Source organism: Gadus chalcogrammus, chromosome 1 (assembly GCF_026213295.1).
Source record: "Gadus chalcogrammus isolate NIFS_2021 chromosome 1, NIFS_Gcha_1.0, whole genome shotgun sequence".
Lineage (NCBI taxonomy): Eukaryota > Metazoa > Chordata > Actinopteri > Gadiformes > Gadidae > Gadus > Gadus chalcogrammus.
In genome coordinates, this window is record NC_079412.1 from 3832870 (window position 1) to 3855214 (window position 22345).

The 22345-nt window shown below is 43.1% G+C and overlaps 1 protein-coding gene across 3 annotated transcripts in view; it reads left to right on the forward strand.

The window, feature by feature from the left end:
• fkbp5 (FKBP prolyl isomerase 5) overlaps nucleotides 1-22345 on the forward strand; it is a 26052-nt gene continuing 3707 nt past the window's right edge. Inside the window, exons 1-9 of one of the 3 annotated variants that reach the window (XM_056610478.1) lie at nucleotides 1-222; nucleotides 17743-17875; nucleotides 18152-18296; nucleotides 18400-18542; nucleotides 18701-18815; nucleotides 18940-19096; nucleotides 20662-20752; nucleotides 20916-20999; nucleotides 21084-21269. In XM_056610478.1, coding sequence (XP_056466453.1) covers nucleotides 17771-17875; nucleotides 18152-18296; nucleotides 18400-18542; nucleotides 18701-18815; nucleotides 18940-19096; nucleotides 20662-20752; nucleotides 20916-20999; nucleotides 21084-21269 — 1026 coding nt within the window. In that variant the 5' untranslated portion in view covers nucleotides 1-222; nucleotides 17743-17770. Of the gene's footprint in view, nucleotides 223-15379; nucleotides 17876-18151; nucleotides 18297-18399; nucleotides 18543-18700; nucleotides 18816-18939; nucleotides 19097-20661; nucleotides 20753-20915; nucleotides 21000-21083; nucleotides 21270-22345 lie in introns of those variants that run through there. The other 2 variants (XM_056610407.1, XM_056610555.1) reach the window with 2 other exon arrangements.

Sequence of the window (22345 nt, forward strand, 5' to 3'; positions counted from 1 at the left end):
TTCCAAGACCTGCCCTTAATATCACACTGAACGCCCTCCAGCCTCGCTCTCTCCGCCTCCTCTTCGGCGTCATTTCCATTCTTCGCTCTACGTTTGGCGAGATGTGTGGAAGCGAGGTTTATTAAAGTAAGGAGCTTGTTAGTGGACACGAGAGGGGATACAAGTTAATCATCAGACATCAGACTCAGGACCAGGCGTCTTTTATCGAGCTTTTATCAAACAGTAAGTCGGGTTCATTTATTTTGTACAGCCTATGTTTGGTTTACTTCATCTTTTTCTTTGTAAATATGGGCTAATCGGTTTTAAACAAAATAATTATCCACCTGTGCTGAACTCTCGGTGGAGAGAGACTACGATGAGACCAGACACAGGTGAGGAGGTCTCTGTCTCTAGGTGCTTTAAGAGTTGGACCTCATAGCTTTGGTGGATATTCTTTCTTTTGCGTTACGGGAAGGCTGTTGGTCTGGGTCCAACCCGGCATCTCTCTCTCTCTCTCTCTCTCTCTCTCTCTCTCTCTCTCTCTCTCTCTCTCTCTCTCTCTCTCTCTCTCTCTCTCTCTCTCTCTCTCTCTCTCTCTCACACGCACACGCACACGCACACGCACACGCACACACACACACACGGAAATGCATATAGAAAAAATTATAAATATAACGGCTGGCAGACACAGCGAGGTTTCTCAAATGAGTGAAAACATCGTGTGTGGGACACGTTAAAGAAAACATGTTGTGGTGTATTTTTTATGATTTATAGGCCTACTTATAATATAATTGTATACATGCAATATACAATGTAATTACCGTACTAATCAATTAACAATATACAATGTAATATAATCAAATATATACAATATACAATGTAATTATACATGCATACTTACAATGTAATTATACATATATGCTTAAAATATGTAATTATATAGTAAGTATGACTTGAAGCTTTCGGTTGATCTCCCTATTAGTTTCCTTTCTAAGCTGGTAATGGCAGGTTGTTTTTGGAACTAACCGTAGGATATCTTTTTTTGCATGGGTGTTTGATGGAGGCTACAAAACACACTAATGTTCTCTCATTGAGTGCCAAGAGCTGTTGGGACGGACAGTGGTTTGATGATAAATCTTAAGGAGTGGCAAATATGTCCCGTTAACTCTATAACCTGCTTTATGAGTCTCTCTCAAAGTCTGCTGTCTCGCCGGATGTGCAACTGTGCATTTTTGGGTTTAGAATTAACATTTTGAAAAAGAAAATGTAAATTAAAAAAGTAGATCAGGACATCGTACAGCATCACAATAGGTTATGAATTATACTCATGCAGCAGATTGAAACGCTTTTGCTGCTTTCACGATGATGTCATTGATTGTAAAAATAAATGCTGTGTGAGACTGACTTGCCTTCAGATTGGTTAACACCATCTGACCATCTGATTGGTTAATAACATCCGACTGTGCAGGGACGCTCTGAATAGAAGGGACACAGTGTTCTGACACACACACACACACACACACACACACACACACACACACACACACACACACACACACACACACACACACACACACACACACACACACACACACACACACACACACACACACATACACACACACACACTCACACACATACACCTACACAAACTCACACACTCAGGCACAGGAGCGCAAACTGTACCTTTAGTACAGTTGTGTAATATTATTCATTCCACTAATTTCTTCATGTAGAGGATGTACATCAGTCTAGCATTGAACACAGACATTTCAATGAGTAAAATACAAAAAAACAACTCTCCTAATGATCTTGTATTAATCTGTAGGAGAATCATCTCAGGTTTACCAATTCAATTTTGAAAAAGGACGGCCAGTTCCTAAAGTACCCTCATATGCGTTTTCCTTAAAGATTAAATAAAAAATCTAGTCTAGATCTTCCCCATTTGATATAGGGTGAAACCATTTATATCCAGATTGTAAACACTCAACTCTCCATGTGCTTAATGCTGTATTTATTTGTTCAGCTCCTAACAGGAGTTTCGGAAATGTTTTCTTAGTACGTAAATGTTGTCTTCAATCGTTTTGGCTGTAAAGCAAAGGAAAATGGCCACAGTGACCAATGTCGAGAAACCAGTAAATTGTCCAGACGAAAAATTGCACTCAAGCTGAAGATTTAAGTGTTAAAATGAAAAAAGTCATCTCTGTCCACAAAGTGAACAGGTCTGCCAAATGCACAATCTCTTCCAATATCTGATCTGCAATAGCCTTTCAAAAACATCCTCTGAAATTCTTCTCACCCCCTTGTCCCCTCCCCCGGTCTGTCTGTCGATGCGGCTCTTAACCTAGGGTTAAGTCTGGGTTTCCTCCAGCAACAAACAATATTTTCTGTCACCTTTTTGTTTTCTCATTATTTGTCACTTAAAACTTAACTCAGAAAAAATATGTTCCTTAAATTCGATGGATGGTTGAATTTTGCTGTATGAATAATAATTGATATAAAGCCCTACATAAGTAAAAGTAGAAAAGAAGGCAAACCTGTGTAGCCTTGTTGTACCATTCCCTCTGGATCTCGACTGGCTAACACCTGCATGTGAATAATCTCAGTTTACACTTTGAGCTTGCATCACATCTATTTTATTTTTTAATAAATTTAACTTTGACAAAACAGTTATGTTGAGAGCATGTAGTATGTCGATGTTCCTGTTAAATAAAAAGAGTGTTCTATTTTATGTATCCAATCGATTCTCATATGGGAGAATATAATTGTGAATTTGATGAAAAGCAAAATCAATATCCAATAGAAACGGCTTACAGCGTATGCGATGTGTAGACAAGGTGCTGGGGTCGGTTTGAGGTCAGAGTAGATGACGTCAGGTCCGAACCGTGGCATAGAAGGATCAGGGTATTTATTACAGTATTTAATTAGAGGTTAAACCCCTTGAGATGCACATCTTGTTTTGAAGTTATCAGACATTTGCACAATATGAAACAATCACACTAACAGCAACAAGAACATGCACATAAGGGCTCCCCCACACTCTACCTATTACTTCTGTTACAAGTGACATCTGTAACAGAAGTAATAGGTAGAGTGTGGGGTCTGAGTCTGCTTATAAACAAAATCAAAATTAAAAGTCTTAAAGGCATGAAACAAAGAAATCGATCTGAATGAAATAGGCTAAACATTGAAGTCTGAGGATGCTTAACATTTGAAAGCATGTCTCCCGATTTCTTTAAAGATTCTAGGGACGGTAAAAAAGGTTGTTGAGTGAATATGGTTATCTTAATGGCAGTAAAAGCTGTTCTAAGTATAGAAGATAGTGAAAGTAATTGCAAAGTGCAACCTTTGATAATGTCAAAGGTTGCACTGTTATTGTCAACTATAGTAAAAGGATGACAAACCTACACATGTTATGTCAACTATAGTTAAAGGATAACAAACCTACACATGTTATTGTAAACTACAGTTAAAGGAAGAACATGAGTTTCAGATGTGTTCTGCTATAGGACATCACCACCATAATCAATCATTTGAAATAAAGTTGTTTGCAAAACTATAAAACAATTAAATGGCCGATAAAGTATTCTGTGACTAGCATCTGAGTGTTGTTGTTTGTAGAGATGTAGAGTATGGTTTGATTGTTATGTTTTGAGTCTGTCAGGTTATAATGTTTCAGAATTAAAGTATGTGTTGTGTTGTGTTCAGGAAGCTAGGGGACTCAGGAGGGTGAAGTACGTGCAAATAGTTCACTTCGGATTTCAGGATCTGTGACCATTTATGTTTGATAAACAATATGTTTTAACGTTACAACGTTATGTTATAACATTTTCTTTATTTTTTACATTCTGTCAACAATTTGTTATGTTACTGCATACAATAGTTGTATTGCTGCATCATATTTGGCCTAATTAAGTCTGTACTACATTTTTATTTTACCGTAATAATATATATTTTGTAATATAAATATTTGTATTGTAGTTGTTCTATCTAGCTGTGTCATAGTTTTATTATGGTTAGGGTAAGGGTTATAGAATTGCAGAAGAAACACACACTTGACAATACAGGTGGGGTTTGACACCTTGTTCTAAGAAGAGGACGAATTAGTAATGATGTGAAGAAAATGAGGGTGTTTCTAGTAATGATAAGAGGTTGGCCCAATTTGTTTTTGCTTTATTATGAACATCATTTCACGACCAGTCTAAGGCATCCAATCAAGTCTTTCAGCACTATGTTAACTGGGAACATGTTTCATAATTCTAGTGGTAGAAGTTAACTTTATAAGTCAACATTGTTGTATGTATACCTTGTCGGCCATGTCAATGATGTCATCTATTTGGCTAGATGCTTGCCACTTAGCATTGTGTGCAATGGGCTCCAAGTTTGGCTGCAGTTGTTGACAGTCCTAGACAGAAATATGTCCCCTACCTTGATGGCTTGTGTCTGGAAGGACTTCACTCAAAGCACTTGAACCTCCTTATTGTTGGCCTCATAGCATAATTGCCTAAAGGCTGGTTCAGGCTACACAATTCTCAGATATTCCTCCACGATTTAAGATGTCAGACAATGCGATCACAGAGCCATGAAATCGGGCCTTGTCTCATCAGGAGACTGGCCACACTATAAGATTCAAGGGTGCGATGCTCTAGGATCTTTAGGTCCTTTCCAAACTAACCCGGGTTATTATAGCCTAGTCTTATTATAGCCCGAAATTAACTAAAAGCCACATAAGCCGCGTTTACATGGCAGATCTATGCCGCATAGATTTCTATGCGGCATAGATCTGTTCCTAAAATGTGTTCCGAATGTACTGTATACATGGCAGTAACAAAAGTGTCCGTTATGTCTCTCGCGCACACCTGACACGTCTCTGGACCGGCGGCGACATAATGGATGTCTTATCACTATCGGGGATTTTAAATTTGATTTTAATGAAAGCACAGCAGGAGAGAGCTTTTCTCTACCTGCTCCTTCAATTAAGAAGGAGGAGGACAGCGCAGCAACGTCTATTTCTCGTCAGATCTTTATATTTACCCTATGCTCCGTCCGCCGCAAACAAGAGGAATTTGAATGCGAGTCCGCAGCCAAGACTGATGGGAGAGAGTGGTCTTACGGGAATTTAGTGACCAGGAATCCTCGAAGGTCCAATTGCGCACTACTGCAGCTGCCATCTCTCTAAGTTAAGAAGTATTTTAACGTTCAGCCTGCAAAAGTACTAGTAGTAGCCTACTCATTTACAGTTATCTCGGACGCGCGCGGACACCTCATTAATATCACCCATGTCCCGTCGCTTAGCAACCGGACACGCTTACCGGACTACTTTTACGGAGTGATAACAAAGACGTGAATCAGGCAATAAATCCACTTTCCTTGACAGCGGTGAAGTTCGGTGTGCTTAAAAGTACCGACGGAGCTCAGTGAACTACTGCGGCTGCTCTAAATTAAACCCCAATCTATGCGGAATAAGTGTATACATGGCGATTTAAAACGGACTACACCACCTATTCTATTCGGCATAGAATCTATGCCGAACAGATAATTGTATTCCGAATGAGGCGTATACATGACCATTTTCTATGCCGCATAGAAATGTATGCGGCATAGATGTGTCCATGTAAACGCGGCTAGAAAGAATAAAGCATCCAGCATATGATTTCAACAATGTGTGAGGGGATGATCCACAATGGAATGCTAATGGAAACCCAGCGGACGAGCGTTGGGCAGAGATTTCGGAAACAGGGAGATTATAGAAAAATATCATGTCAAATTGGTCAGTTTGCCGTTTGTCTAGTAGTCAATATTTTAACCTACACTGTAAAAAATAAAAAGTTGAGAAAACTCAAAATTGGGAGGCAACTTACTGCAATAGATTTTTGAGTTTTGAGCCCAACAAAATGTAATTTTTCTTCTTTAGACAAACTTGAAAGTTAGAGTTATACCAACTAAGATTTTATATTAAAACAGTAAGTCAGGGTTGTTAACTTAATATTTCAAATTAAGGTTAATATTATTTAAAAAAAAAAAACATTTCAAAGAATGCAAAACTAGTTTTAAGTTCACTTTATTAAATGAATAATTGGAAACTTCCATTTTACATTTCTGAATGCCAGACAGCAATAGAACAAGTAACATGTAGCTAGTTCAGCAGCAGATAATCGCTGTCTAAATGCAGCAAACCAAAGTGCAGAACAAGTTCGACATTATGGTCAAACTTGTTCTGCACAATACGGGAGCCCAGGTTAAACGGTGACGCAACTCTCGTGCCTCATACACCGCACAATCCCGAGATCTGCCTTTATTTAACACACACCCACAACACACAACGCACCGCAAAACCAACCAACGGACATGCAAGTCTCGGTAACGGTGGCGGCAACACTACACACAATAAACAACACACAAACAATAAAGACCCCAAACCTGTTAACCCCACTTAACCTAACAGAAACAAATTGACAAAAGGCAATAAACCCCTTTTTCCCAACCGGCATCACGAATACCCAGACTCCCCGGGGGGTAGGAGTCGCCACAATATTTACCATCTGAAAATTCCGTTAGGAAACCCCGTATTTTCCAAAGTGTCGAAATGGGCATGCAGTGTTTCCCCTAGAATTTTTTTTAGGCCCGGTGGTAAGAGCTGATAGTGTGATTTGTTATAAATTTTTCACGGGATGCTAGAGTATTTGTTGGTATTTGTTGGACGGGGGACGGGGGACGGGGGACGGGGGAGAGGTATGGAGCGATTGTTGACCGGGGTGGGGGGGGGGGGGGTGGGGGGGGGGGGGGGGGGGGGGGAGAGCGATTGTTGACGGGGGGGGGGGGTTGTACGTCTTCAAACTTCGTCTGGGCTATAAGGAAAAAATCAATAATAAAAAAAATTGTTTCAATGTTAACTAATTTCATGTACAGGAGCATAAAGCACCAATACATATTGAGATAGCTGGTGGTGAGCTTGGATGGTTATGATATTATGGCTAATAATAATAATAAAAAAAAAAATATATATATATATATTTTTTTTTTCTCTTTTTCATTTTTTTGGCCGGTTGTTGGCCTGGCGGGGGCGCTCGTTGGCCTGGCGGGCCGCCAGGCCTGAACAATGGTAGGGGAAACACTGGGGCATGTGCACCGTAGACCCAGCCTCAGACAGAGTCTGACTTAAACCCGTGTGTCTTGCTAACAAAGATACTACACTGAGCCCAACTCTTGACCCAAAACTCAACATTGTTGGTTGGACTAAATTGCATTGCACAGTTGACATGAATACTTAATGTTTTATATTCATTTTACTCAGAAATCATAATGAGACCAACAATTTTAAGTTTTTGTTTTTACAGTGTACTTATTATATATTTATTTATCTCAACCGCGACCCGCCCGCATTCCTCCAAGTCTTCCTTTTTTTCACGCAATCCACCCGTGGATTATCCACGGTGTCCGCGGGTATGACCGCCAACCACGCATCTCTACTAGTCTTTACTTTACTAGTTAGTTCATTACTAGTTAGTAAACACTGCCCTTGAGCTCCAGCTGTTTGCGGGATTCCCTCCATGTCAACAATGGATACGTCATGCGATTCCCCCAAAAATCTGGCATGCCAAACTTTCGTCGTGGCGTTTTCGAACGTTGCAGACGAATAAAATCGCAGATCGCAAGTGTGGTTTTGATCAATAAGGTATCCGAATGGTAAAGTTAGAATCTTCTTTATTGATGACCAGGTCTAACAGAGAATCCATGCATATCAAGTTCCGGAAAATCGCAACCAAATCACGTGAAGTTAATCCTGCGAGACCCACGCACGGTAACACTTTAGAGTCAAACCGTTAAACAGTATAGCTATCTACATCCCCCATCTTTAGCTGTAGCTCCTGAACATGGGAAACATAAAATGATACACTTCTGTACAAACAGCAGTTTTATAATAGAAATGTAAATATGATTGAGTATGATGAGTGCCCCACAACTAAATGAATTGTCAACAGAATAAACATTATGCAGAAGTCAAATAACAAAGCATTATTTCTGACATTTTGGATTCAATAAACTTTGGCAGCTAGCTCAGTTCATGTATTTTCTATTTGGCCTAGAGGCTCTGCCGGACCTAGTGAAATACATAGAATTAGCAACTTGAACTGGGTATTTGGCCGGCGGTATGACTGCTCGGATCCCACGCCTTGCTGGGATACAGGTTTGCAGGTGGGCAGAATGGTCCGAGTGCGGGACAACAGCCTTTGTGCAGGTGAGCCCAAGATGTTGTCTTGGGGCATGTTTTGTGTTCCAAGCAGATTCAGGTAGGAGTCTGTCCCGTCCTTCTCTGTGGTCTCTTGGACTGAGGATATTCTGGACTGCTCGTCACATGCTTGAAATCCCAAGATCGGGCGAAGTCATGGAAGGCCTGGCTGGTATACTGTGTTCCATTATCTGAGTACAGATTCTGTGGTATGCCGTGGACTGAGAAGTGACGCTTTAGCTTATTGATGACAGTCGATGATGACAGGCTGCTGAGCCGGTCTATTTCGAACCAGCCAGAATATGAATCAACAAGCACCAGGTAATGGTGATTCTTCCATTCGAACATGTCTGTGGCGACAAGAGACCAGGGCAGTGGCTCTTTTGGCTGGTGAGGCCTCAGGCTGTTACAGGCGTTGCATGACATAACGATTCAACTCTTGGGTGTCCCATGTGTAGCACCTTCAGGTATTCCGAGGGCAGGGCAGTGGGCACGACCGCTCTGTTTCCTTTCATGAAGGATTGATTGATTTTATTTATTTAGGGTCTGCTTTTAGACCCTTATCTGTGAATGTGTGCCCAACATAGCTCACCTCGTTGAGTCCAAACTTGCATTTGCTGGGATTCAGTCTCAGTTTCACCTGTCTGGCATGATCCAGTACCTTTTTTCAGGTTTCGTTCATGCTCATCAGGGTCTTTTCCACTGATGATGATGTCGTCCACGATTATAGCACATGGATGTCCTGCAAAGATTTGTTCCATGGCTCTTTGAAACACTTCTGAGGCTGTACAAATTCCGAACGGCATCTTTAAGAACTTCAATTGGCCAAATGGATTTGTGAATGTTGTGCGGAGGGATGAGGCATGATGCAGTCTGACTTTCCAGAAGGAGCTTTTAGCATCAAGGACGGAAAAGATAGTGGCACCTGACATCTGAGCGGCAACCTCCTCCACCGTGCGCATGGGATGGAGAGGTAAACAGTGTCTGTGACAGGGTGTGATCCTTAACACAGTCTAGGATGAACACCTCACTGCTGAAGGTGACTAGCTTCATATGTAGGCTGTCCTGTAGGCCAATAATGGAGTGAACACTTTCTTTCACGACTTGAAACTGTAGGTTATACAGCTGTTCATTTAGCTTGCATGGTAATGCCACTGTGCCAATCGGTTTGATCATAGATCTGCCAAATAACACAAGATTGACCTGCTTAATTGGCATTTGCAGTTCTTCAGTGTGCCTGACAAGTTTGTGTTAAGGGACATAAAGTTACATTTCACCCCTGTATCCACTTTCAGGTTTAGTTGTTTGTCATTAACAGTCAAAAAACAATGTCCTTCCTTGTCAATTTTCTTGCAATCATCATGCAAGGACAAGCCTTCAATGTTGAATGTGTCTTCACTTTCACTGCTGGAGTTTGTTTCGGCATATAGCTGGTTTATCTGTCTGTTTGGTCTGCTTGACTTGGTAGACCTGCATTGGGTTTTGAAGTGGTTCTGCTTACCACAGTTGTGGCACTGTTGGCCAAAAGCCGGACATTGGTCACGTTTCGCTGGATGGGTTTCCCCACAATTCCGGCAGCTGGAGATTGATGGATTTTCCTTCACAGTGCGCTTCATTTTGCTGTAGATGTTTCTATGTTTTATTTGTACAGCATCCACACTGACAGTTGTAGCAGTTTTAGGTGTGGAGAGGGCTTTGCTATGTTTTTCAGTGAGCTCGCTAATTTGGCAAATGCGTAATGCTTTACAGTAGACAGTGTTAGGTCAGTCTCTTTTAGCAGCGTACGTCTGACACTGTCACTACTTATTCCACAGACCAGTCTGTCTCTTATCAGTTCGTTTTCCAATGCACCAAAATAACAGTTTTTAGCCAGATTTCTCAGTGTACTCACGTATGCCTCGATTGTTTCGCCAGGTTTTTGGTGTCTGGTGTTGAAGTTGTGCCTCTTCATTATCACGTTTGATTCAGGGTTGCATATTTCTTTAAACTTTATTTTCAGACACTCTGGGTCCTCTCTAGATTCTGCTGGAACGACGACGTTATCCTCTTCTCCTAGTACTGCGGGCGCATAGGTGAATGACTGCTCCCTCTCTATAGCCTCCGGTCCTGCGAGGTTGAGGAGAATATAAGCTCTCGTTTGGGCCGGTTTATCGCCGTGTGTGGTGGCAATGAAAATATCATATTCTCGTTCAAACTTGCGCCAGTGCACTGCCACATTCTCATCGAAAACGAGAGGGTCCGGACTTCTGAATCCATCTGCCATTTCGATGGTTTCGCTTACCGCGGTCAAGACTTCAAAGTTGATGTTCCTAGAGATGAAGTTGTCTGGGTTATGGCTTCAGGAAGAATCCCACTTCTAACACCATGTTGTTCTGATCAATAAGGTATCCGAATGGTAAAGTTAGAATCTTCTTTATTGATGACCACAGTCTAACAGAGAATCCATGCATATCGAGTTCCGGGTAATCACAACCAAATCACGTGAAGTTAATCCCGCGAGACCCACTGAAAGTATGGTAAGACTTTAGGGGTCAAACCGTTAAAGAGTACAGCTATCTACAGCAAGCATGTCACATTACAAGACCTCGTCTCGTTGCCGACTTTTCAAAATAGTGTACGACTCCCAAATTGGTCTGCGACGAACAAATCGGGGCAAAATCGGGCTGAAATCGTGTAGTCTGAACCTGCCATAAGTCATATTTTGACCAAATTGTGATATGTAACCTAACTCTACTCTCCTTATGCTGCTGATTCACTGTGCCTCATTGGCTGTATTAATTTTACATTCCATAATCACTATTTCCCTAAGTCAGCAATTAGACTTAGGCTTTTTTAACGCTCCTCCAACAGTGCAATATAAGAGAAAGTAAAAGTATATGAGAAACACAAGTTGACACAAGCTGAGACTTAAATAATAAAAAATAAAATAAATATAATAATAATAATAATAATGGAAAGTAAGTGTATAAGAGGAACACAACTAGGAGAGCAGAGACCTAAATGCAAAACTAAATAAATGTAAAATGTAAATTTTATACCAGATGTTGACTGGTATAAAGTGGCAAGTTATAAAGTGTTATAGTGGTGAGCTAAGTAGCTTAGGAGTTCAGTAGTCTTATGGCCCGTGGGATGAAACTGTCCCTGAGTCTGGTGGTGCGAGACCGGATGCTGCGGTAGCGTCTACCAGACGGGAGCAGCTGAAACAGTTTATTACTGGGGTGATGAGGTTCTTTAATAATCCGGTTAGTCTTCTTCCTGCAGGTCTGAGTGTAGAGGTCCTCCATAGATGGCAGCTCTGTCCTGGTAATGTGATGGGCAGCTTTCACCACCCTCTGTAATGTCTTACGGTTGAGGGCAGAGCAACTGCCGTACCAGGCGGTGATGCAGCCGGTTAGGATACTCTCTATGGTGCACGTGTAGAAGTTGCAGAGTATCCTGGACTCCATGTTGAACCTCCGCAGCCTGCGGAGGAAGAAGAGCCGCTGTCTTGCCATCTTTGTGATGGCGTTGGTGTGGTGAGTCCAGGTCAGGTCCTCGCAGATGTGGACCCAAAGGAACTTGAGGCTGCTGACTCTCTACTGTCGTCCCGTTGATGGTGATGGGGGCGTGCTCGGCTCCCTGTCGCTTCCTGTAGTCCACAATCAGCTCCTTAGTTTTGCTGAGGTTGAGCTTGAGGTTGTTATCCTGGCACCAAGATGTCAGGGCTCTCACCTTCTCTCTGTACGCCGTCTTGTCGCCATCGGTGATCAGGCCGATGACGGTCGTGTCGTCAGCAAACTTGACGATGGTGTTGGAGCTGTGTGTGGCCACGCAGTCATGTGTGAACATGGAGTAGAGGAGAGGGCTGAGCACGCAGCCCTGGGGTGCGCCGGTGTTGAGAGTTCAGATGGATGATGTGGCGTTTCCTATCTGCCTGGGGTCTGCCCGTCAGGAATTTCAGTATCCAGTCACAAAGGGCGGTGTTGAGCCCGAGTTCCCTGAGCTTCCCAGCAAGCTTGGAGGGCACAATGGTGTTAAATGCTGAACTGTAGTGAATGAACAGCATTCTCACATGTGTGTTCCTCTGGTCCAGGTGGGACAGGGCAGTGTGGAGGGTGAGGGCGATGGCGTCGTCTGTGGACCTGTTTGCCCTGTATGCAAACTGCAGGGGGTCCAGTGAGTCTGGGAGGAAGGAGGTGATGAATGATTTGACTAACCGCTCGAAGCACTTCATGACGATGGAGGTGAGTGCTACTGGGCGGTAGTCGGTGTGGCAGGACGCTTTTGACTTCTTGGGAATGGGAATGATGGTGGACTTTTTGAGACATGTGGGGACCACAGACTGGAGCTGTGACTTGTTGAAAATGTCTGTAAACACACCTGCCAGCTGATCTGCACGCACCCTGAGAGCCTGGCCAGGGATGCCATCAGGACCAGGGGCCTTGTGTGGATTAATCCTTTTGAAGGATTAAGTAGTGTTATGATCAATCCAAAGAAACCTCATCATTAACTAGAAAATACATTTCCTGCAGAAAATGCGGTGAGTGCTGTAGTACAAAGTGTCGTTGAAAATATTTTTGAATGAAGCCACATAGATTAAGACATAAAGAAACGTTAAATGGCTTAAATCAAGTGAAGGGATTTGAACAAAAGTTCAAAAGTCTAAATGGAGTAAACAATCTAAAGATGCACACCATTTAAAGGTCCTATGGCATGAAAATCTCCCTTTATGAGGTTTTCTAACATAAATATGAGTTCCTCTAGCCTGCCTATGGTCCCCCAGTGGCTAAAACTTGCATTCGGTATAAAACGAGCACTAGGTGTTCTGCTCGCCTTTGAAGAAAACGGAGGCTCAAGCGGGCTGATTTGGAATGTGGTCCCATATGTCGTCATAAAGGATCTTAGCTCCTCCCCTTTCTCTGCAATGCCCGCCCAGAGAATTTGGCCCGCCAATGAGACACGACCGTGCGAGCGCCACATGTGTGTGTGTGTGTGTGATTACACACACTGTAACGCAAGTGTTTGCTGTCGGTTCTTTGACATCTCTAGTATTTCCACAACGAGAATGTAGTGGGGGTTATCTCAGCCATGGTTGAGAAGGAATTGGGGGAAAGGAACTTTGGCTTTGACTCCCTGAAGTACATGTACTGCGACATGCCGCCGGTTACCGCGAGGCACCACCGCCCGGCAGCGGGCAGGGGGGAGCAGGCAGCGCGCGGTTCAGTATACTTCAGATTGATGTAGAAGTGGAAGAACCAGAGACGTCGGAGAACCCGACAAAGTCATTTGTGATTCATAATATCGTCTGGAGGCGCACACAGCTTTTGGCCGTGATAATATGTATTATATAGTGCTGTCAAGTGATTAAAATATTTAATCGCGATTAATCGCATTAATGTCAAAGTTAACTCACAATTGCAAAAAAAAATCCATGCTAAATATCCCTTGATTTCTTTGTCCCATATATTTTTCTCATTTTAATGCTCTTATCAACATGGAGAAGTGCATCGGCTTGCCTTGTGCAAATGTTTTTTTATTGATAACAACATTGGCATATACTGATCAAAACAGGACGATGCAAAAAAAAAGCCTATAGTGCAATTAAACGATGAACATACAAACATGCCACCTTGAACATAGCAGTCAGACTACTGCTTCTTTGTTTTTAGCCAAAGAAAAAAAAAGAATTGCGTTAACGCCGTTAATAACGCGTTTAACTGACAGCACTAGTATTATATGATATAGATAACTATGTATTATACGATATTATTTAGAAATAGACTGTAGGACTGTAACGCAAGTGTTGTATACTTCCTTGTTATTTGGATAACCGTTCTGCTTTTGGTGTTATGGCGCATAACACGTCGGACTCTCGTCTCTTGTATTTCTACAACGAGACTCGTATTGGGGGTTATCTCATCCATAGTTGAGAATGAATTGGTGGAAAGGAACTTGGCTTTGACTCCCTCAAGAACATGAACCACGACATGGTGGAGAAAGGGATTGTTGGCCGTGAATGTCTGCCGCTTGAGGCCCGCTTCCCGCTGCCGAGGGTACCGCTGCCGAGGGACCACCGCCTCGGCGCTGCAGGAGGCGGAGGTGCCTAAGCACTGCCCGGCAACAATCCCTTTCTCCTCCATGTCGCGGTTCAGTCTACTTCAGATTGATGTGGATGTGGAAGAACCAGGAACGTCGGAGAACCCAACGCGGTCGTTTGAGATTGATAATATCGGCTCACACAGCTTTTGGCCGTGATAATATATGTTATATGATATAGATATCTATGTATAATATGATACTATTTAGATATAGAGCTCCAGGACTACCGTGTGTTCTAGAATATTTACAGAACACGGCTATAGGCTGTGTGCGCCTCGCCATTGCGATACATCCACTGTAAACAGAGCGCAAGGGACCGTGGCTGCAAGCTGCTCAGGACCACACCCCCACCCTCCTCCTTGACCCGCCTCGCTCCTCCTCATTTGCATTATAGCTACAGACACCAAAACCGCGCATTTGGGGGAAGCTCAGCCATCCGTGAGGAACTCGGATTAGAGCCGCTGCTCCTCTACTTAGAAAGGAGTCAGCTGAGGTGGTTCGGGCATCTGGTAAGGATGCCCACTGGGCGCCTTCCTTGGGAGGTGTTTCAGGCACGTCCAGTGGGGAGGAGACCTCGGGGAAGACCCAGGACTAGGTGGAGAGATTATATCTCAACACTGGCCTGGGAACGCCTCGGGATCCCCCCGTCAGAGTTGGTCAATGTGGCCCGGGAAAGGGAAGTCTCGAGCCCCCTGCTTGAGCTGCTCCCCCCGCGACCCGACCCCGGATAAGCGGACGAAAATGAGATGAGATGATGATGAGATGAATGTGCAACTGGCTCGGAGTGGCTGTAACTCTGCACCATGGCTGAATTTCGGGAACGTCTTTGTATCCTGTGTTAGTGGCCTACTAATACCTATATTAAAGCATCAATAAAATAGCATGTCATGGGACCTTTAAGAAAAAGTTAATGGTTGAAAACAAATAAAGTGACAGCTGAATGAAAAGCACAAAGCATTGCTAAAAATGCAGAAATGTAAAAGGTCAGGTGTGTGTGTGTGTGTGTGTGTGTGTGTGTGTGTGTGTGTGTGTGTGTGTGTGTGTGTGTGCGCGCCTGCCTGCCTGCCTGCCTGCCTGCGTGCGTGCGTGCGTGCGTGCGTGCGTGTGTGTGTGTCTTTAAGAGAATAGCTAGCCGGTATGTGTAAAAGTAGCCCAATAAAGCAGGAAAAACAGCCCAATCTGGCAACACTGCCTGAACGTCCTCCAAAAGTAGCCCAATCCAGCGGGAAAAAACGCCTAATCTGGCAACACTGCTGAACGTCCTCACGCTCCAGCTTCAACGTAAATCAATGTGACCAAATGAAAACGAAGCCGGTATGAAACTAAAACTGTTATTCTGAAGATACAAGTGTGTAGATTTGTTTAATTGTTTGGACGATGGTAAATGGTTGAAATTTGACCGAGTTACGATGTCTTAAGTAATTTAAGTGTCAGAATGGGCAGACGGCTTCACTGGGACCAACTGTAGAATATGACGGTTTGAAACTAAAACTGATTCTGAAGAAAATGATATCGAAATTCCGATTAAGTTACGCCTTAAACAGTTGAAGCACCAGAGGCCTCCCATTGACTCCCATGGTAAAAAAATATGACTTTTTAAAAGTATATCTTAAAAAGTATAAAATATTTTAAAATCTGAAAAGAATCAAGCGATTCAAAGCTATTCTGAATATTTAAAAATTTGAATGGAGTCTCTAGTTGAAAAATTGAGATAGGTCCCAAAGTTTGTAGAGAGAAAGAAAGAAAGAAAGAAAGAAAGAAAGAAAGAAAGAAAGAAAGAAAGAAAGAAAGAATAAAACTTATGAAGAACAATAGTTGAGCACTGCATGCAGCACTCAGCTAATCGACAATTGATAAATCAATCATTTGTGCACATTGTAATTTACTTTCTTTATGTGACTCAGTGTTTTGCTGTGGAGTGTGTGTGATTGATGGCTGGTTGAAGCAGCCTCAGCTGGCAAGCCTTTGGCTGATTGGCCTCTGGGGCTGGTTCAGGCTGCACACCTGTGGTGCCCCCACTCATCAGGGAACACCAGAGCTCTTTCTCGATCAGCGTTGATGTCTGTACGTTGCGAAGGAGAAAACACAAAACAGTTACTTATAATTCTGATAAATGTCCATGATTTTTTGTCAAATTTATTAATGTCTGATGTAGAATTTTATCATTCATTCACCAACGTACACAACATTTACATTTACATTAAGGGTATTTAGCAGACACTTATCCAAAGCAACTTACAATTAGTACATTTGTCAGAAGAAATATATTCAGACATTTGTCTGAATATATTGTTTCAGAAGAAACAAACAATATATTGCTGTCGATACAGTAAGGATGTTCATAGAAACAAGTGGCAAACACAAAAAAAAAATTCTAACCCTTTATTGAACAAAGATGGGGTAAGATGCTACACGATGCTTAGTACTATTTTTAATTACAAGGGCGTACAACATACAATAAGTGTGTACATTAGTGCCAGGACATACAAAATACAATAAGTGCAATAAGCGATGAAGAGGGGTATGGGGGGTAAGGGGGTGGCTATGCAGAGTCTAGGTAGACTCTGAACAACAAGAACAACCTTCCACAACCTTTTTCTCGCCATTGGCCTTTATATGTAAGCTACAGATCTTGGAAAACTCAATATATATATATATATATATATATATTTCTTAACTCTTCTTCTTTAGCATAGGGCACATCGGACGATCATTTACAAAAGGAAAGGAGATAATGCTGTCCCGAAATTTTGAATATAAATATTTACATATTTCCAAACGATCAACATGGCCAACAAGTATTAAGGTCACCGACAGGTCAGTGGGTCACACTGGCTCTGCCGACGAACTTTCCAATTTTGTGTTCACACGAGAGTTGTAGTAATGTAAAATGCTAAATAAACATAAATATACCGTAGCGTAGGCTAATTAAAACGTAATGACAAATGATTTCGAGATAAATTACTGAAACATAATCAAAAACACATAGTTACTAATAACAGTTTTCACTGCTCCTCTACTCCCGAAATGGAGACGTTTATTGCTATGGTACGTCATGACCTCCAAGCCCTCTAAACTGGTTCCTAAACCTCTACATTTGGTGCTGGGGTCTATAGTGCTCAATAAAGCCACCTAGGTGGCATGGGCTTCTACATTTCTCAACAGTGTGATTTATCTTTGTGATGATCCCTAACAGTGTGATTTATCTTTGTTATGATCCCTAACAGTGTGATTTATCTTTGCGATGATCCCTAACAGCGTGATTTATCTTTGTTATGATCCCTAAAAGTGTGATTTATCTTTGCGATGATCCCTAACAGTGTGATTTATATTTGGGTTACTCAACTGCAACATTGTGATTTATATTATGTCTATTTGGGTTACTCATCTGTAACAGTGTGATATAACTTTGTGTTGGTCAGTAACAGTGTTATTCCTCTTGTGTTACTCTTGAGAGTATGAGTGGGATGTCAAGAGAAAAGGATGACCACTGATCAAGACTTGTCTGTCGACGGCCAATCAGCTGTCGCTTTGTTTGCTGTAAAGGGTATTGACGTAACGTCTAGCAAGGATAAAGGAGTACTGAAGGTATGAGTGGCGTTCCCTAGTATCTCATGTGTTAACTTTAAAATACACACATTCACTGTTGAGCTAACTGACAAAATTATAAATAACTTTATGGCTATTATATTGTATCTGATTCCATATAGTAAATATACACATACACAATCACACACACGCACACACACACACACACACACACACACACACACACACACACACACACACACACACACACACACACACACACACACACACTTGAGTGTCTGTGGAGAAGGGAATGAATGGATTTCATCATTGCAGATAGTGAAGGTCCAGGGCGTAGATGGAGACAGGCCCATGCTTGGGGACAGGGTTACCCTGCACTACACGGGTAAACTGCTCAACGGGCAGAAGGTGGACTCCAGTTTAGATCGCAAGGAACCCTTTTCATTCAGTTTAGGAAAGGGTAAGTGACTCATAATAATAATAATAATGTCCCAAGCGATGATATCTTTGCAATGGCATGTAGCTTAGGCTCTAGACGTATTCAACACTGAGCCATTCCACAGGGCAAGTGATCAAGGCGTGGGACAGCAGTGTGATGACGATGCAGAAGGGAGAGGTGTGCTCACTGCTCTGTCGTCCGGATTACGCCTATGGAGCCCCAGGGAACCCACCAAAGGTTCCCCCAAACTCAACCCTACTGTTTGAGGTTAGTATAGTAACCTGAGTATAGTTTTAGTATAGTATGGATGCCTTGACGTCACTACAACAATACCTGACACACAAAGGGAGTGTGCTGGTTGTGTATGGGTAGAGAGGGAGAGATTTCCCCTGAACGTGGAGCTCTTCTTGATGGTGTATCGGCAGGTTGAGCTGCTGGACTTCCAGGGCGAGATGCTCACAGAAGACGGTGGAGTAATGCGGAGGATCAAGACCAAGGGAGAAGGCTTCACCAACCCCAACGACGGGGCTACTGTCGATGGTAAATCTCTTCTGGTATTTAACCGACTTTCATAAATACATACTGCGTTGTTGTTTTTTGAGTGCCAATGTTGCTTTAGAGAATCGATCAGGAAGGATTGGTTGATCTGTTGTTCCCTTCACAGTGCACCTGGAGGGGAGGTGCGAGGGCCAGCTGTTTGACTCCCGGGATGTGTGTTTTATTGTGGGAGAGGCGCAGGACAAGGGCGTCCCACTGGGAGTGGACCGGGCCATGGAGAAGATGCAGAAAGGAGAGTGCTGTCTACTTCAGCTTAAATCCAAGTACGCCTCGAGCATCAACATGTGGCCCCTCATCGATTTCTGCTACAGTATTTACTTCATATTAAAGGCCCACTATGCAACTTTTTAAGCCAAAATTACATTAAGTATGCAGGTTGAGAGTTATGCTGATGGTTCTGCATCCATTTCTGGGTCGATTGGTGGGTGTGTCATTTTCCCATGTGGCCTCTACAGTGAAAAAGCGCATATGCAACTTGATGTGTTCGGACCGAGCGCTTCCGGATGTGACGCGGCGGAAGTATCCTCGAAAATGTAGTCAGATTGTAGTTTCGAAAATGCTTTACGGCACAGACACACACCCAAACATGGCACCGGCTAGATATAAACAGCCAGTTGCGAGGCAATTTGGCTTGATTTACCTTAATATAACAGGCTAGGAGTCATTGCGATGGTTCCATTATACATTTTTGTTCGATTGTTCGTTGTTTCAACTCCCCCTTGCGCATCTTGGCGGAGAAAATGAATATGTTTCTGCCGGCGACCCGCCCCCCACTCTCGCGGGAGTCTCGGGTCTCGCAAAGTAACGAATTGCTTTGCGGCACAGACCCCCAAACACGGAACCGGCTCGATATAAACACAAGTAACTAAGGGATTGTTACATTCATCATAGATCAGCCGACTAAAAAGAGACAGAGAAACCCAATGTCGGAGGAACAGAAGAAGATAAAGGGGAGACTGACCGACAGAGAGGCCAGACACGAGTAAACGTTGGGCAAGCTTTTCAGGAATAGCGTGAACTGAAAGAAAAAGAAGACTTCAAATCAGACTCCGTCTTGGCCGTGTTGCTTTTGAAATTGAAAGTACCCTTGGGTGAACTTTGTCCTCGTGGTATTCTTGATGTTGATAGTCTCTGTACAAATGTGTTTGCTCAACCATTTTGTTGTGAGCCCTGTAAAAATTGTTTTCTCGACCGTTTTGTTGTGCCCTGTATGTTTCTAGCTTGCTTGGTTGCAGCCATATAAACACCTTTGTTTCCATTGGTGTTTTGCTGTTCGTCTGTCTCGTCCCCCAGATACAGACTGAATCCCCGAATCCAGGTTCTTGTTTATTTAGATTATTATGTTGGCCAACACTCTCACACTGATTGTTCTGTTCAACCTAAGATAAAACAATTATAATCTAGGATATAAATTCTCCCCGTCAACTATAAAAAGGATGGCTTTATGTTTATTGCAATACAAATACACCATTTTAAAAATGTATAACCTTGCCTACACTTTATGAACATTTACTTCTGACATGGCTCCACGCATTCGCCGGCTTCTTTGAAAACAAATGCACATGGCTCGCGTAGAAGTGCATGGGGAAGGGTCGTCAACGAGTTGTTACGACAGTGTTGTAAAATATCTACTACGAAGCTGTAGGGGGCGCTGTGTAGAGAAATGTGCGTGCCAAAACCAAGAAAACAGCGAAGAAATTCCCGAAGTTGCATAGTGGGCCTTTAACTCACGCTGTCCTTGTCTCCATGCCCATAAGAAACACTTCAAGGCGTAAGTTTGACCTAAAAGCATAGTTTGATAGATTGAGTGATTTTTCTTTGTTGCTAGGTATGGCTTTGGGAGAGAAGGTAAGCCAGAGTTAAAGATTGGACCAAACAAAGACATGCTCTATGAAGTTACCCTCAGAGACTTCAAAAAGGTGAACCTGCTTTAGAGACGGACGGAGATGTTTTCCACAGCCATTAGAAATAATTTTCAATTTTGATGTTAAGTAAATTAAGTGAATAAATGCATGCCAGTAAACATCAATATCAGTTACCATTCAGATTGTAATGTTATGCTATCCTCCGTGTCTCCTCAAGGCCAAAGAATCATGGGAAATGGACTTGAAAGAGAAACTTGAACTGTCTGCTGAAGTTAAGCATAAAGGGAATCAGTATTTTAAGGTAGACTCGCCTACGTTTCTTATACTTGCCGTAACTAATCAAAGAACCAATGGATCAGCTGACGCCTCCTCTGCGCGCGGCTAGGCGGGCTTCCTCCAGCAGGCCGTCATCCAGTACCAGCGCATCGTGTCCTGGCTGGAGATGGAGTGTGGCGTGGGAGAGGAGCAGCAGAGGAAGATCCAGGAGTTCCTGCTGCTGTCCCAGCTCAACCTGGCACTGTGCTACCTACGGCTGCAGGAGTTCTCCCACGTGGTGGACAACTGCAACAAGGTATGCCACTGCACATCTGTGGTCAGGGGCGGAGTGGGGCACTAATAGCCACTGGGAGAATCCTCCCCGGTCCGGCCCTCCCCCCACCCCCCCTCCCCCCCACACGTTAGGGTCGCCACAGTATTAACGGTGTTGAGGCCAACACCTATTACTCAACACCGGCAACACCGTTTTTTCTTTTTTCAGTAATAAAAAAAAAAATCGGTAAAAATGAATGATATAATTAAGAAAAAAAAAAAGTGTAAAATAGGCCACAGTTCTGCTCTGTGCCGAAGAGAATTGGCGCTCCGAGAATTGGCGCACTTCCTTACAAGACCGGTAACCATAGCAACAGCGGTAAACAATAACGTCAATGGTGGAGCTCTGGCAAATTCTGTCAATTCACCTGCACAACTCGTTAATGCCTGACTTCGGAATAAATCCGTTATTTTTGAGCACTTAGATGCATCCCCCTCCAGCATCCGCTTCTTCTTTATTCTGGCCTTTTCAGCCCCTACTTTCTCTTTTCTCTTCTTGCCTTCCTTGAGTGCCACAACAAGCAAAAGCAAGCAACCATGAACTTGGTCGCCTTCTCTGTCTGACGTGTCTTTAGGGTCATGCCATTATGCTGCGTTTTAATATCCATTCGCCTCGGAGGTCCGAGGACGTTGCCTAGCGACACGCACAAACACGCCCCTTTTCCTCGGACGGCAAACTCGCCATCTCGGTTGAACTCAGTGGTGACCGAGCAAAATTCCGAGACAGAATTCAAGATGGCTGCGCCCAGTGTGACTTGAAGTATGAACTGTTTTCATTGTGCTTGGACCACTTTGGTGGTTTAAATGGCAATTTTAATCACTCGTATTACTGCAATACCTTACTGCGTCCGTATCTCTGCCTATGGCCTATAGGCTACTTATTTTGGAGCGCTTGGTCCTCTGCCAATGCTAACGCGACAACAGCTTTCCGGGTGGCGTCCATGTTTTCCTCCAACAACCGAGCGAAATAATAAAACGCTTGAAGTGTGGGCGTGGCGTCAGATCCGAGTCGGTTCGCAGAGAATACTGGAACGCAGCATAATCGTGGGGCCGCTCATA